This window comes from Xyrauchen texanus, chromosome 46 (assembly GCF_025860055.1).
Source record: "Xyrauchen texanus isolate HMW12.3.18 chromosome 46, RBS_HiC_50CHRs, whole genome shotgun sequence".
In the NCBI taxonomy this organism is placed as follows: Eukaryota; Metazoa; Chordata; class Actinopteri; order Cypriniformes; family Catostomidae; genus Xyrauchen; species Xyrauchen texanus.
Window position 1 is genome coordinate 22,394,060 of NC_068321.1, and position 16,769 is coordinate 22,410,828.

General features: G+C 38.7%; 1 protein-coding gene across 1 annotated transcript; it reads left to right on the plus strand.

The window, feature by feature from the left end:
• The first annotated feature begins 1,652 nt into the window (after positions 1–1,652).
• Positions 1,653–16,233, plus strand: hal (histidine ammonia-lyase). Its single transcript, XM_052120185.1, is given in 21 exon segments — positions 1,653–1,954; positions 2,125–2,185; positions 2,456–2,483; positions 3,191–3,265; positions 3,362–3,434; positions 3,763–3,829; positions 3,921–3,958; positions 4,825–4,950; positions 5,187–5,326; positions 8,486–8,533; positions 9,036–9,183; positions 11,533–11,628; positions 11,714–11,772; positions 11,881–11,961; positions 12,492–12,557; positions 12,674–12,839; positions 12,970–13,104; positions 15,106–15,214; positions 15,354–15,423; positions 15,794–15,904; positions 15,906–16,233. Coding segments are annotated over 21 exon segments (1,965 nt in total). The 5' UTR covers positions 1,653–1,707; the 3' UTR covers positions 15,927–16,233.
• Positions 16,234–16,769: the final 536 nt, after the last annotated feature.

Consider the following 16,769-nt stretch of genomic DNA (forward strand, 5'->3'; position numbering starts at 1 on the left):
ACTGATATTATTGAATTCAAGTAGCATGTGCTTAAAGTTGAATTATTTTATAGGAAATTAGGTTTAAACAGGTTTACAAATATATCATTTTCTGACTACAATTTCATATGTTAGGCTTTAAATGGTTAAGATTTATCCTTTGTATAAAAGGGCTGTCGAGCAAAGACGTTTATTAAACTATTTATTGCTAGAACTGCATGTTTGCCCTACATTACAAAAATTAATTTGGCTTAGGTGGTTGGGAAATAGAAAATACTGATATGTTACTTTGTGTGGTTCAAAACTGATTAAACTGGATATGTATCAAGACAAACTATAATGTTGGTCTGACAAAACCTTGTCTGAAAGTTTTAAATAGTTTTGAATGCTTTAACAGAAAGAAAGAAAGAAAAAAGAGCAAATCTTAAAGCAGATAAAAGGGCTTTGAAGTTTTATCTGTTGAAGTTTGAAATTACACATTCCAGAAACATTCCAAAACAGATTTGTACTGTAGCTCATTTAAATATTCTGTCAATGAAATGTAGTGCCTTCCAATTCTTTTTGGGGGCTTAAATGATGCCTCAGTAGGGCTTTTTGATGGAAGAATAATAATGGTATCCAAGCTGTACGGTCGTTCCAAACAGAATTTCCCAAAAAATGACTAAATGACCAGTATTTTTGAGCCCCACAACTTTCAGACCTTCAGAGCTCTCACAATGAAGGGTAAAGTCTTTGTAGGAAATAGGGTGTAGGGATGATCACTTCTGAATGAAACACACCCCAGCTTTCAGATGAGTTGGAAAAGATATAGTAGCACGAGCCAGAACTGCCTGAACTCTTTGCCGAATTTCACCAAACCCTTGCATAGATACTGTAGGAGCCTGTATTTGATAAATTCATCAACATTTAAAGTGTTTGATGAAGTTCAAAATATTTCATAATTTATTATGGCCCCTTTAAATGTATGCATTTTGTATGCTTACAGTATTTTGCAGCATTTACATTGAGTTTACATTATGTATAACAAACGTTAAAATGGTACTGTCTCTTTAAGAAGAGTGGCTGTTCAGAGAATGTGTTTCGGTTGAGAAATCTGTGCTGTGTGTTTGAATTAATCTAAAGACTCTAATTAACAGGACATGCATTAAAAGAGACTTACTGTAAACAAATAAAAATCAATTGCGTAGATCTCAACTTTTAAAGATGAATGGACCGGGGGTGGCCCTAAAAGAAAATTGGCCCGGGGGCACTTGCTAGTCATAATCCACCCCTGCCTAATGCACAAACTTTTTGTTAGTGTTTAGCTTTGTTCTTATTTATTTATTTACTTGAAGTGCACAAAATGACCAAACCTAATGAATATTACTCTTAGTTTCCTCCAAATGTATTTTAATAAAAAAATGTACAGTCATAAATGAATGCAAAGTTATTGGCTTTTTCTTTCCTTGACTGTAGAATTGCATGTGGTTTGTTGCTCGGACAGTTTGTTGACCGATAGTTTCTTGTCTTTTGTATGTCATTTCTGACACTATTATAACACAGAACCTTTGGTGCTGAGATAACTTATTCAAACACAACCATGTACTCTGTCAGAGTTAAAAAGGAGGGGTCCAAAGAACAGCTTTTGATTGGTCCATTGGAATTTGTTTACACCACCAAATGAATTGGTTTGCATTGCTGGTTTGCACACTCCTCAGGTAGCAGCCTGAGGTTGTTCAGTCCAGTGTGATGCTTCGTTTCACGGTCCACGTTCGAGACGAGTGGCTCACCGTTCCATGCAAAGATGCCACCTGCACCATTAAATGGCTGGGCATGGAGGCTCTTAAGCGCTACATCAAAAATAAACCTGATAATGGAGGGATCCATCCTGTTAAAGATGTGCGTTTTTTCGTCAGAAGATGTCAGGGACTGGGGCTACTGGACAATGATGATATCATAGAAGATGTGCTTGAAGATAATGACTTTGTGGAACTTGGTAATGTTATAAAAATGGTGCCATTGTTAATTATTTGTTTTATGGAGTTTGGAGTGAGTTCAGTCATCTGATTCAGATTTTGTGTTGTTTTTATGAAGTTGTTTACCATAACTAGTAAATGTTGTTTTGAAAAATGAGTCAATAACTTGTTATTTTACCGTTATCTGCAGCTATTGAAGGCGACACCATGCCTCAAGACTTCATACCAAGTCAACCCGGGACTTCACATCTGTATCTTTATTCTACAGTTTTACGTTTTATATTATTGTTGTATATATTGTTATGTGGGCTTTAAATTATCACATTGTCATTCAACACTTTCACCCAGTCCAACATTTAGGATCAGTAGTTTAGCTTTTGACGAGAGACACACACACTTCCATGTAAATGATTGCTGTGTCTTTTGGAAGATCTCCCAAAAGCACTTTGCCATTCAGTAAATGGGTAAACATAAACATAAACATCTAAAAAAAATGTCATTATCCTGAATAACCAAAACAGAACTAGATCATACAGAGAACCGGAAGAAGTGAGTATGACTACACTGATTTTTAAAGCGTTAGAGGCCATGTTGTTTGTTGTGAAATGTATTAGATATATTAGATGAACTGTTAAATAACGGAAAAATAACCTAGCATGAAAGTAGCTACTTTTAAACACATCAAATGACTTGTAAGTAGATACGCTGACTACCACACCTGGAGTCGTGAGTTCGAATCCAGGGTGTGCTGAGTGAATCAAGTCAGGTCTCCTAAGCAACCAATTGGTCCGGTTGCTAGGGTTGGTTGAGTCACATTGGTTAACCTCCTTGTGGTCGCTATAATGTGGTTCTCGCTCTCTGTGGGGTGCATAGTGAGTTGTGCGTGGATGCTGCAGAGAATAGCGTGAAGCCTCCACACATGCTAGATCTCTTCGGTAACACGCTCAACAAACCACGTGATAAGATGTGGGGATTGACGGTCTCAGAGGCGGAGGCAACTGAGATTCATCCTCCGTAACCCAGATTGAGGCGAGTCACTATGCCACCATGAGGACTTTGGCATTGGGCCTTCCAAATTGGGGAGCAAAGGGGAGAAAAACGATTAACATAATCTGAAAGTTAAACACGTCTGTTCAATTACCATTTGTTGAAAAGGATTTTAGGCCCTATTTTGTATTTTATGCAGGAAGTACCAATAAATATAGAAAGAAATGAATATATCATCAGTACTTTTAATAACAACTCTCTGTGTCCAGTATATTTCTCTAGATGGAAACAGCCTGAGCTCAACTGATCTGGTTAATTTAGGGAAATGCCTTTACAAGATCAAGGTGAGATGGTTATGGTGTACGTGTACGACAATGCCTTGTAGAATAAACATTTGCAAATTTCATTTACAAAAATCACCAACATTATCTGACCTTCAGCTGAACCCAGAAGCAGAGCAGAAGGTTGTGCAATCAAGAGAGCTTCTCGATACCATTGTAAAAGAAAACAAAGGTGAGCGTGTTGTGTGCAAAATGTTGTCACCAATTTTGGAAATACACTCTTTAGGTATTATTGATTTACATAGTCACTAAAATGGAAGAAAAAAAAAAAAAGGGGGTTGTGCATCAAATTAGTTGAACTTGGACTGTAAATTTGATTTATTGATAAATTTTTTTGTATATTTGTTTATTTAAATTCTATAGCACAAAACAAGCACATACTGTATGTTCAAACCTATGCTAATTTTAAAAGCTCTTGTCTTAATTAATCAGGTAGTATGTGTTTTTACTCAGTATGCTCCTACTTATTATCATCTGTATTTTCCTTTTGTCTTCTCCAGTTGTGTATGGAATCACTACAGGATTTGGTAAATTTGCTCGGACAGTCATCCCAGTCAGCAAGCTCAAGTATACTTTTTTATGTCTTAAATCTATTTTCATCTTCTTGAAACCCTTTTTGAGTACTTTAAGCAGTATCTGATATCTTTCTCTCTTGCAGGGAACTGCAGGAAAATCTTGTGCGTTCACACTCATCAGGTGCGTTGATATTTCAGTAAATGTAAATCAAAGCTATTAGAGCCACATTTCGGCATTATTCATATGTGAGGTTCCTTAAAGATATTTTAAAGACATTTACTTCTCATAGAAATGTTTCCTTTATGAATTAACAAAGAGACCCCAGTCCTAAGTAATGGAACATTTTTCATGGAGGTGTTTCGAAGTATGTTATTGATATTTTGTTTTCATAAAATGTGTTTATTTACACATACAGTACCCTGTTTGTTTTGTTTTTTTCAATTTGTTTTTTTGTTATTTTTGTATTTTGTTTTGTGTGTTTTATATTTAATTTGTATTGTTTTTTGTTTTGTTTTGTTTTGTTTAGTTTTTTTGAAGTGGTTTTGTTTTTTATATGTTTTTGTGCATATGTGTGTGTGTGGGGTGTTAGTGGTTTCGAGGACATTCTTTTAGGTTACAAACTGGTAATTACAAGGGTATTATGCTATAAATGTGCTTTATGAGGACATTTCTAGTGTCCCCATAATTTAAATAGCTTAAAAAAAATACTACAAGATGTTTTATTGAAAATGTAAAAATGCAGAAAGTTTTTTGTGAGGGTTAGGTTTAGGGGTTGTGTTAGGTTTAGGGGATAGAATCTATAGTTTGTACAGTAGAAAAATAATTATGTCTATGGACAGGCCTCATAATGATAGCTGCACTAACATGTGTGTGTGTGTGTGTGTGTGTGTGTGTGTGTGTGTGTGTTGTTGTTTTCGGTATTACAAGAAGGCCTTTTGGCCTCTCAGAACCCAAACAGAACATGAGGGTTAAATTATCTTCCTGAAATTACTGAAATAATATTGAACCAACTTTTATCCTGTCCTCTGAATGATTTTTCACTGTAGGTCTGGGAAGCCCTTTAAGCCCTGAAAGGACCCGAATGCTGCTCGCCCTGAGAATTAATGTTTTGGCCAAAGGGTACAGCGGGGTGTCACTGGAGACTCTGCACCGCATGATACAGGCCTTCAATGGTACATTAATGCATTCAAAATTATTTTAACTGAAGGGAGTATTGTATTTTTGGTTTCTTTGGCGCACAGCAAGAACTACTTTTAATTCAGTAACTGGGAATAAAAGCTTATTTGAAATAAGATTAGCAAAAAGATTCTTTGAACTTCTCACAAAGGAATATTAGGTTTTTCTCTGTTTGTGTATGAACTTTATAGCCGGTAATTTACTGTGATTTTTGGTTCTCCTCTCCTATCAGCGTCCTGTTTATCCTACGTCCCGGAGAAGGGTACAGTTGGTGCCAGTGGAGATCTCGCCCCGCTCTCTCACCTTGCCCTTGGCCTGATGGGGGAGGGCAAGATGTGGTCACCAAAGAGCGGCTGGGCAGATGCCAAATACGTGAGCATCTTTTGTTACCTGATTGAGAGCGTGCAGAAAAGGCCAATCTTGCGCAGACATTTCCCTTTCAGAAATCTGATACAGTGCATTCAGAAAGTATTCAGACCCCTTCATTTTTTTCACATTCTGTTATGTTGCAGACCAGCTAAAATGCTTTGAATTATTTGTTTGTTTTCACATCAGTCTAGACTCTTATCTGATTTTTGATAACTTTACAAATGTATTAAAAATAAAAAACTGAAATATCACATTGAGATAAGTATTCAGACTTACTCGGTATTTAGTTGAAGCACCTTTGGCAGTGATTACAGCCTCAAGTCTTTTTGGGTATGATGTGACAAGCTTTGCACACCTGGATTTGGGGATTTTCTGCCATTCTTACCTTTAGACCCTCTCAAGGTCTGTCAGGTTGGATGGGGACCGTCAGTGGACAGCTATTTTCAGGTTTCTCCAGTGGTGTTCTAGTGGGTTGAAGTCTGGGCTCTGGCTGGACCCCTCAAGGACATTCCTAGAGTTGTCCCGTAGCAACTCTTGCGCTGTCTTGCCTGTGTGCTTAGGGTCATTGGCCCAGTCTGAGGTCCTGACTGCTCTGGATCGGGTTTTCATTAAGGATATCTCTGCATTTTTGCTGAGGTCAGCTTTCCTTCAACCCTGTCCAGTTCCCCAGTCCCTGCCGCTAAAATACACCCCCACAGCATGATGGTGAATCATCATGCTTCTCTGTTGGGATGGTTTTGCGCAGGTGATGAGCCGTGCCTGTTTTCCTCCAGGCATGACGCTTGGAATTGAGGCCAAACAGTTCAATCTTTGTTTCATCAGACCAGAGAATCTTATTTCTCACAGTCTGAGAGTCCTCTAGTCTAGCACAAAACAAAAGTGGCAAAACAAACCTTCAATGCTGCTGGAATTTCTTGTAGCCTTCCGTAGATCTGTGCCTCGACACAATCCTGTCTCTGAGCTCTGCAGGCAGTTCCTTTGACCTCATGGCTTGGGTTTGCTCTGATATGCATTTTCAGCTGTGAGACCTTAAATAGACATGTGTGCCTTTTCAAATCATGTCCAATCAATTGAATTTGCCACATGTAGCAAAATTTAAAGTGTCAAAGCAAAGGGTCTTAATACTTACACTGGTGGCAAAAAGTTTGGAATAATGTTAAAGTGGCATTCAACTGATTACAATGTATAGTCAGGGCATTAATTATTTGAAAAATGACTATTAAAATGTCAAAAATCAGAACTACTACTTCAAAGAGTTCTCATCAAAAAAATCCTCCACGTGCAGCAATGACAGCTTTGCAGATCTTTGGCATTCTAGATGTCAGTTTGTCCAGATTCTCAGGAGACATTTCACCCCACACTTCCTGTAGCACTTGCCATAGATGTGGCTGTCTTGTCGAGCACTTCTCGCGCACCTTACAGTCTAGCTGATCCCACAAAAGATCAATGGGGTTAAGATCCATTTGACAATGAGGAGGGTGGGGCCGGGCTGTGATTACGCACAGTCAGACCCCAATCGGTCTAATCAGCCAAGGAGAGGGATAAGAGCAGCGGAATGCGGCAGTTCGAGAGAGAGAGAGCCACACGCAGCTGCCGTGTGTGTGTTTGTGTTGTGTGTCTTTTTGTTTCATTAAATATTATTTTGACCTTTCAGCCAGTTCCCGCCTCCTCCTGTCCCATTTTAACCTTGTAACATTGGTGCCGAAGCCCGGAAAGGAGGAGGGATGCGCTGTCGTGGAGTTCTTGCCACTGCCATCCGCCCAAAGAAGCAGCCTCAGCCATCCGCCGGGACGGAGTCGTCGCTGCCGGCCACCTGGATGTGGAGGAACGGCCGCCATCCACGAGGGGAAGAGGGGCTCGCTTCGAGTGGTGGAGCTGCTGCCAGGGGTGGAGGGGCTTCCTTACGGCCACCAATACGCAGAGGGGCGTTCAATCGCCAGGGGTTGGAGGACTTGCTCTGGTCCACCCGGGGAGGAGGAGTGATCGAGGACCAGGCGATGGCGTGTCTGGGAACCGGAAAGCAAGTTGTTTCTATCTCGCCTTTCTCTCTTTCACTGTCGCTCTGCCTTGCACTTTCCCCTCTCCTCTTTTTTGGGTTTTTTGTTTTTCCCTCCCCTTGTTCCCCTCCCCAAATCTAGAGAGGTGGGAAAAAGCCTACCAGCAGGTGGGTCTGGAAGGGCAGTGTCTTTTTTTGGCAATTTCAAGCATTGTATACGACTGACGAGTCTCTAGAGAAAGCTGTTTCTTTTTTGTCGTTTTTGACCTAATATTGATCTTAAGAAATGTCAGTCTATTGCATACTGTGGAAACTCAAAGACAATGTTAACATTCATTTAACGAACCAAATAGCTTTCAACTGTGTTTGATATAATGGCAAGTGATTTCCTAGTTCCAAATTAGCAATTTAGCATGATTACTCAAGGATACGGTGTTGGAGTGATGGCTGCTGGAAATGGGGTCTGTCTAGATTAGACTTTTTTCAAATAGTGATGGTGCTGTTTTTTTTTTTTTTAAATCAGTAATGTCCTGACTATACTTTGTGATCAGTTGAATATCAATTTGGTAAATAAAATTTACCAATTTACTTCCAAAACAGCTAAATCTGTACATTATTCCAAACATTTGGCCACCAGCGCATGTCAATGTGATATTTAAAAAATCTGTTATTTACCTTGTCATTATGGGGTATTGAGTGTAGATTGATTAAAAATAATAATTTTAAACATTTTAGCATAAGGCTTCAACATAACAAAATGTGAAAAAAAAATAAAAAAAAATAAGAGGTCTGAATACTTTCCAAATGCACTTTATATGGCAGTAAATGTAAAACACATGCAATATGTTCGTTTATGTATGTTTGCATTGTTACACATACTTGTACATATATTTCAAAATATTACAGTAATATCCATTGTCCATTTTCATATATGTAACATCATATTGGAATTTGAACATTTACATAATTGCCCAATATTTGAATATTATATTTATAATTGTATATTTCTATTATTTTATATATGTGTTCATATATGGCCATATATATGATTTCTGTATGGGTTTAAATGTTCTGTGTTTTCAAAACATTGCCATGATGATAATGAAATCAATTCATAAACATATTTACTCTCTTATTTATACATTCAACCTTTGTACTGTCCACAGGTTCTGGAGGCTCATGGGTTGAAACCCATATCTTTGAAGCCAAAGGAGGTATGTTTAATCCACTCACTGTGCAGTCAACATGTTTATCTTCCTCCATTGACTTACAGTTGTTTTGAAGGTCAGAAATGTACCTCTTTGACCTATCTGAACTATAGTTTATAACAGTGGTTCTCAATTGGTTGGTCACAAACCAAACATGACTTGCAAGTCTGTACTTAAAGGGTTGTGGACATCGCACAAAACAATGCTAAATGCAATCATAACATGATAAGCTAAATAAATAGGCTCATCAACTTCAAAATGGGAGGAGAAGACATTTTCCATTCCATCTTTGTTTCCATTCCATCACAAATTTGGTTGACTTTTGTTTTTTATGATTTTGGTACTCTGTAGAGTCTCCCCTTTTATGAGTGCCAAGACATTTTTTAATTGTTGATACAATGCTGGATAATCTATTGTCAAATTTTAAGAATGTTCCAAACTCTATAATCAGTCTTAGTTAAAAAGGTTTTGCTCTGTTTTTAGTGGATATGTTTATCTTTGTCTGTAGGGGCTGGCTTTGATCAATGGGACACAAATGATTACTTCTTTGGGAGCAGAGGCCGTGGAAAGAGCTGAGGCCATCGCCCGACAGGCTGACATCATTGCTGCTCTGACCCTTGAAGTCCTGAAAGGGACCACCAAAGCATTTGATAGTGGTGAGGACAAACAAACAGTAATGTCGGTGTCAACAGGTGAAAATGTACTGTACAAGATATGATCAGATGTACGGTATGTAGACACTGTTTCACAGTCAGCAGACAGAAACTGTAAACGCTGCAACAACTCCATTAACTTTCAGACTTTATAAGCAAACATTAATTTTAAAGTACACTAAAAATGTCCTGTATATATATATATATATATATATATATATATATATATATATATATATATATATATATATATATATGTTAGCACTTTATTAGGAACACTATGGTCCTAATAAAGTGCCAAACGTGGTCTAATTCGACATGTTGTGCATTCTGAGATCCTATTCTGCTCATTACAATTGTACAGATTGTACAGAGTGGATATCTGAGTCACTGTAGCCTTTCTGTCAGCTCGAATCAGTCTGGCCATTCTCCGTTGACCTCTCTCATCAACAAGGCATTTCCATCCGTATAAATACCACTCACTGGATGCTTTTAGTTTTTGGCAACATTCTGAGTAAATTCTAGAAACTGTTGTGTGTGAAAATCCCAGGAGATCCGCAGTCACAGAAATACTCAAACCAGCCCATCTGGCACCAGCAATCATGGCACAGCGAAATCACGAGATCACATTTTCTCTATTGGATTGGTTGATCTGAACATTAACTGAAGCTCCTGACCCGTATCTGCATGATTTTATGCACTGCACTGCTGCCACACGATTGGCTGTTTAGATAATTGCATGAATAAGTAGGTGTACATTATTCATAATAAAGTGCTCAATGAGTGTGTGTGTGTGTGTGTGTCTATATATATATATATATATATATATATATATATATATATATATATATATACACAGTATATAACATACAGTACATGTACAATGGTGGCCAAAAATATTGGCACCCTTGGTAAATATGAGCAAAGAAGGCAAAATATATCTTTGTCAAATGTCAAATATATGTATGGCACAATTATTGGCACCCTTTTATTCAATACTTTGTGCAACCTCTCTTTGCCAAGATAACAGCTCTGAGTCTTCTCTTATAATGCATAATAAGGTTGGAGAACACATGGCAAGGGATCTGAGGCCATTCCTCCATACAGAATTTCTACAGATCCTTCAAATTCAGAGGTCCATGATGGTGCACTCTCCTCTTCAGTTCACCCCGCAAGTTGAACTGAAGAGCCACTCACCTTATGCGCCAGAGAAACTAGCATGCAGCCATCTTGAAAATTTTGTCTCTGAACTTCCGTTCTAGCGGTTCTATATAGATATCTATGGTGTTGATGTCAAAGTGTAATTAGCTAGCGAAGTGGATTCACAGGTTATAGAGTTGTCAAAAGGTTTCATGAGTATTTTAAAGTGTTCAGGGGATGTCATAACAACTGGAAGCAGCACGGGGAGACTTTAAAACAAGAGTACTTCATTCATAAATATACAAGATTCTACTTCACACTGTGGACGCACTGATATGCTTTGTACTCATGAAACTCTAAGAGACAACACAAAGTCATTAAAAATATCTCTGTGCGACACCTGTGGCCATCTTCTCATGTCATTCACCAATGGCATTATAGTTAAGGTGAGCATTAAACCGGGATAGGGGAGGGGTGCAACTACTGTATATTTCTACACACACACACACATACACATGTTAAAGTGTATGTTTTATTTTATATTCAATATACAACTATTTTAATCACATTTAAGCCTCTAAAAATGTATGGTGACAAATTGATTTTAAAAAGTACAATTGTTTAATGGTCAACTTCATATCAACTACACAATTATTAACCTAAATTGAAACCTAAAAATTAAGCAGAATTACACGTATAACAATTAAACGCTTGTATTATGAAACAGTGCAGTGTGTCATAACTGTCTGAATGTGCAGGTCCAATTTACCTCTGCGGGTGTCGGAAAAAATGAACATTTGAGTGACAGATAAAACACCTCACAAGCATTTTCATGTGGTAAACTCACTATCAACTCTTGCTAAAAATACTTTATGTGCTCCCACACATAATCCATTTTGATTGATTCTTCTCAGTTGTTCAATACAAACAGGAAGTTAGATGACAAAATTCGGAAGAGCAGAGCACAGAAAAGGGGTGGGGCTGAATAAGATAAATATTGACAGAATGTTTCAAATTTACAGTATTTTGTCCAGATTTTTTTTCCCCTTCATTTTCCATATGCATAAAGACAAAACATGACTTATAAACAGATTTCTGTATTACTGTTGTACATATAAAGAATTTAGTTGTCCTCTGACATTTATCCTTGTCATTCCATTTCATCAACTACTGGAACAAATTTTAATGAAAAAAACAATACATTTCCCACAGATATCCATGAACTACGTCCTCATCCAGGACAGAAAGAGGTGGCCCTGCGGTTCCGCTCCCTTTTGGATTCTGATCACCACCCATCTGAAATTGCAGGTGAATCCACAGTGTTCATATACCCCACTAAAGCTTATGTTCAACCATTTGGTTGTAAATACTTTTACTTTTTCGATCTTTGCAGAGAGCCATCGGTTTTGCGACCGGGTTCAAGATGCCTACACCATGCGCTGTTGTCCACAGGTAACATTAGGCTGGCCGTTCTTGGAAATTCCAAACAAATCTGAAAATGGGTTGTCAAAATAAAATTTTATACGAATTTGAATTCAGTGTTTGACTTTAATTTCACAGGTCCATGGAATCGTCAATGACACAATAGAGTTTGTCAAGAAAATCATTAATACAGAAATCAACAGCGCCACAGATAATCCTGTATCCTTTATTGAGTTTGCAACATGTCTTCTTTTAAAGCTTGCTTTTGTAGCATATTGCCATAAGACGCCCTGTTTAAATTACCTATTTAACAGATGAATTTCCTTGCTGGTCCAGGGGTGCATTTCCCAAAAGCATTGTAAGCTTAAATTGATTGTTGAGACCATTGGCGCCAATGGTTTGGTGATGTTGTAACTGGTGAAATTAGCACAGCCTTGGGCATAGCATCTGGGCGGAATGGGAGGGAGGTAACCCACAATAATCAAAACAAGCAAGGACAACCACCGCATTATTTATACCATGATCAATGGAAACATGGGTAAATGCTTCACACTGCAACCCAACAATGTTCAAGCCAAATCTACGCCCTTGAGCACAGCCCTGCTTTTCACCAGCAAATCTTGGGGGTAAATCTGGCAGGGACAGTGGAACCACATATGCTGTTCTTTTCAGCAAGTAGAACTTTCCATTTTGACCTGTTGAACATCTTCATCTTCTGCTCTGTGCATTTGGCCTTAACTTTGAGTTAGATGGTATTCGCAGAGAGAGGTGAGACCATATCTGGCGGAAACTTCCACGGAGAATATCCAGCAAAGGTATTTCACCGTTCAAAAACAGAAAACAACAAGAACATTTATCTAGCAAAGTGTGTCACCAACAGTATCATCCTTCTGATGACTTCTGCACTCTTTCTCTCTTCTCCCATTCATAGGCTCTGGATTATTTGGCAATAGGAGTGCATGAGTTGGCCTCAATCAGTGAGAGACGTATTGAACGTCTCTGTAATCCCTCTCTCAGCGAGTTGCCTGCGTTCCTGGTCAATGAAGGAGGCCTGAACTCTGGATTCATGATTGCACACTGCACTGCGGCGTCTCTTGGTCAGTGTCAAAGTTTATGAAAGTTTTGCTTTTCCTAAAACAAATAAAAGACAGTTTGATTAAATTTTGACTGCTGTCCTGAATACTGAAGTCATGTTGACTATTAACTCAAACACATTTCTCTCTTCAGTTTCAGAGAACAAAGTACTTTGCCACCCCTCCTCTATCGACTCCCTGTCTACTAGTGCGGCTACAGAAGACCACGTGTCTATGGGAGGCTGGGCCGCTCGCAAAGCACTCAGAGTGGTGGAGCATGTGGAACAAGGTCCAAAACCTGATATCAACCTTTTATGCAAAAATTTATAATTTTATGGCAACCTCTAATGGAGGAGCGTTATGATGTTTAAATATAACCAAACCAAAGTCATTTCTGGCGTATTTATTCGTAATGCGAGAATTATTACCACTACTGTTTCACCATTTGCGAGCTACCGAAGTTACACTTCGCTTTTGCGTGTGCCATTTCATGTTGCGCATGGTCGAGTGGGCAGCTTTCAAAGCATTCTCTTTTGTACACAAGCCTATACGGACATGTTGCACACTACGACCACTTTGTAAAACTGTTTTGGCACAGTTAACGACAGGAGCAAGCTTCGACAACGCACAAAGATGCTGACAGTGTTAATTTTCACAGTTTTTTATTTTAGTCATGACAGAAAACCTGAGCTCCTGAAATAATAGCATATAATAAACAGTGCTGGGTGTAATCTGATTACAAAGCAATTGGTTACTTTAATGTAATTATTTTAAGGTCCCTATTTTAAGAGCGCAAGCGTTATGCACAGGGCATTGCCTTAAAGGAGGCCTATTATGTCCCTTTTTACAAGATGTAATATAAGTCTCAGGTGTCCCCAGAATGTGTCTGTGAAGTTTCAGCTCAAATTCTTTATTATACCTTGTTGTAAATGCCTCTTTTTGGGTGGAATCAAAAACACGCTGTTTTCGTATGTGTCTCTTTAAATGCAAATGAGCTGCTTCTCCCCGCCCACAACATAGCTCTGGTCTCCATGAATACAATCAGAGAAGTGGATAACTGCATTAACCATGGAATCAGCTAACAAGCACATTCGGAAAGGCGATTTGCAAACATTCACAAAATATAAAGTGTGATTCTTACATCGTCAGGATATAAAGCTGGAACACGAACAGTTGTTTCTGATCCATGCTGGAGAATAAAACATTTGGTAAATCCTGTTTTATATTGACACTCATTCACAAAGCACTCCAGTGTAAAATGATTTGCATAAACACACACACATTTTTGTATGTTTTGAGGCACATTTCCTTCAAAAACCAAACTTGTCCACTGCGTCTTCAGTGGCTCTGATGCCGGGAGTACATGAAGACTCTTATGTTCACTTTTACAGCCAACAACAGAACACTTATGATGCTTACGAAGCTGAGACATTATTATGCTCCAGCGTGGAAAAAAATGGCGGACTGTGTTTAGATCACTCAGGGGAGGATCTGTTATAATAGGGTGGTCCGTCACCAGTCGTGGGCGAGGCCTGCTCTAACGTGATGTCACTTTAGAGCAGAAATGAAAACATTCAATTTGACACACTCTTTTTGATTAATAGAAATATAAGAAATGGTTGTGGTTGTGTACGCACATTGCTGACTCACATTTATGTACAAACACCATGTAAAAGTGCATTTTGAATAATAGGTCCCCTTGAAGTAATAAGCACAAAGTCAATGGGCCATGAAGTTTTGGTATTTTCATGCATGCATGCGCTGAGTCTAGGTGCAAGTGGGTTTGGCGAAATTGCATGCGCAAGGCGCTAATCGGGTCAAAGGAGGTTCTTCTCTGTCACTGTCTCCGTCCTGTACAGTCCATTCACTGTCCAGCACCAGCAATATAAACAAAGACAGCACATTCATAAGACGTTGGTAGTGTAAATGGACTGTATGCAATGAATTAGAAGAATAGAACTGCGTTCTTGTTAAATGGGATATGCTCCTTTCATACGCACGGAAAATGTGGTTCATATAATGTAAGTGCCTCACTGGAGATTTTTCATCTTTTTAAAGAAAAGGAGAGACCAGTCAAAATGTATATTTGTAGTAATCAATATTATGCCAAAAATGCTGTCGATTGAGCTTAGTTGAACCCGGAATATTCCTTTAAGAGTAGCTCATTTTCGGAAATTTTGTGTGTGATTGTGTTAGCCTATGAACCACCAAATAGAGATAAAACATTTAAAATGCCTGTGATTTTGGGTGAGAACAAAGTTGTATATGTCTGTTTTTTGTTTGCTGACAGTGCTGGCTATTGAGCTGTTAGCTGCCTGTCAGGGTATTGAGTTTCTACGCCCCCTTCGTACAACAACCCCATTGGAGAAAGTGTACGACCTTGTGCGCAGTACAGTCAAGTAGGTCGAACTGTGTTAAACTAACCCCAAAAAACCCAAAATATCGAACATCTTGGTTAATAATTTGTCAAACCTTCTCTCATCTGCCTCTTCCTTCTTGTCTTTTCTCTCTGTCGGCATTTCATTATCTGATCCCCAGGCCCTGGATTAAAGACAGGTTCATGGCTCCAGATATTGAAGCTGTACATCGGCTTCTCGTTGACCAGAAGGCAAGCATCACTATTAATAGTCACGCACATGAATGATACTTTTAATCATGCAGCTTTTTTAAGAAAGGTGTGCTATTACTCTTCAAAGCGATCAGACTTACGATTTGTCACCTGGCGGACCATAATGCGAGCAAAAAAATCCCTTAGACTTGCATACATAAGTTATGTGCTCATACAGATATGTTATAGGCTACATTATAGTTTTATACTGTATGTATATTACATGTTACATACAGTTTAATTATATACATTGATTATATAGAACATGCATACAAAAGTGTACTGTTTTATGTTCCATATCTATGTTTCTTCTTGAGAACATTTGACATTCAACCAGTGTTCTCGCCCTGTTTTTATCTGGTGCATTCAGGTGTGGAATATTGCTGGGCCGTACATCGAGAAATATTGTATGGAATACATCCCAGAGTCCCGCCCCTCTTCCCCCACAGCGTTTGCTCTGGACCCGCCCCTCTCACCACGTGAAACGGATCAGGCTGGAGTGACAGAGATGACACCTACTATCCTACAGTCTCACATTCAAAGAATTAGCATGAATTCATATAAAGGTTCTTCATTGGGCAGCATTTGTGCATGTCTCAACTTAGTTCTTATTGTTGTTTAATTGTTTCCACTGCTTTGTCAGGTCTCATTTTCCTTGAATGAAGTCACTGTGAGATGTTTTTGTGAAATGTTCCACTGCAGCTGTAATACTCAGCTGTATTTTGCCATCTGTCGGTCCCAATGCAGCTTCTCAGACTCTGGATTAGCCCTTCTATCAGTGTTACAGTGAATAAATGTCTTTAAATATCAGTGTTTGTTTTTCATTACAACTTTAGAGCTGCGAAGTGTCTTTTATGATAATGAAACGTCTATAGAACATTTGTATCAGTCCTTCCGTGAAGAAAGTGTCTTTGAACTCATTTTTGAACTAACACACCAATTACCGGTGAAATCGTGTTGAATATTTTATCCTATCCTATTCGTGGATGTGAATAGTTCTTCTTTCCCAAAACCCTGTTTTTGTCAATAGAATTCATTGCTCTGTGTCAGCTCCATTGGCTCATATCGAAAAATGACTCAAACCACAATTATTGCATTGTTAAGAGTTTGTTCACACACACATTTCACAGGCCGGGTCTAAGGGTCTGCCCCCCCTAGATTTTCCTTGTGCCCCCCAGTCGAATGGTGAAACGACCAAGTGGGAACCCCACTGTCAGACAAAGAAATTGCCCAACTTAAATGTCAAAATGTATCCTAGTACCTGTCCTGTGGTGTTGCCTAGTGCAGTTTTTTCTTTTTTGCCAAGGACGTCAAAAGTCATGATGCCCTTGCAAGGTCCCCACTTT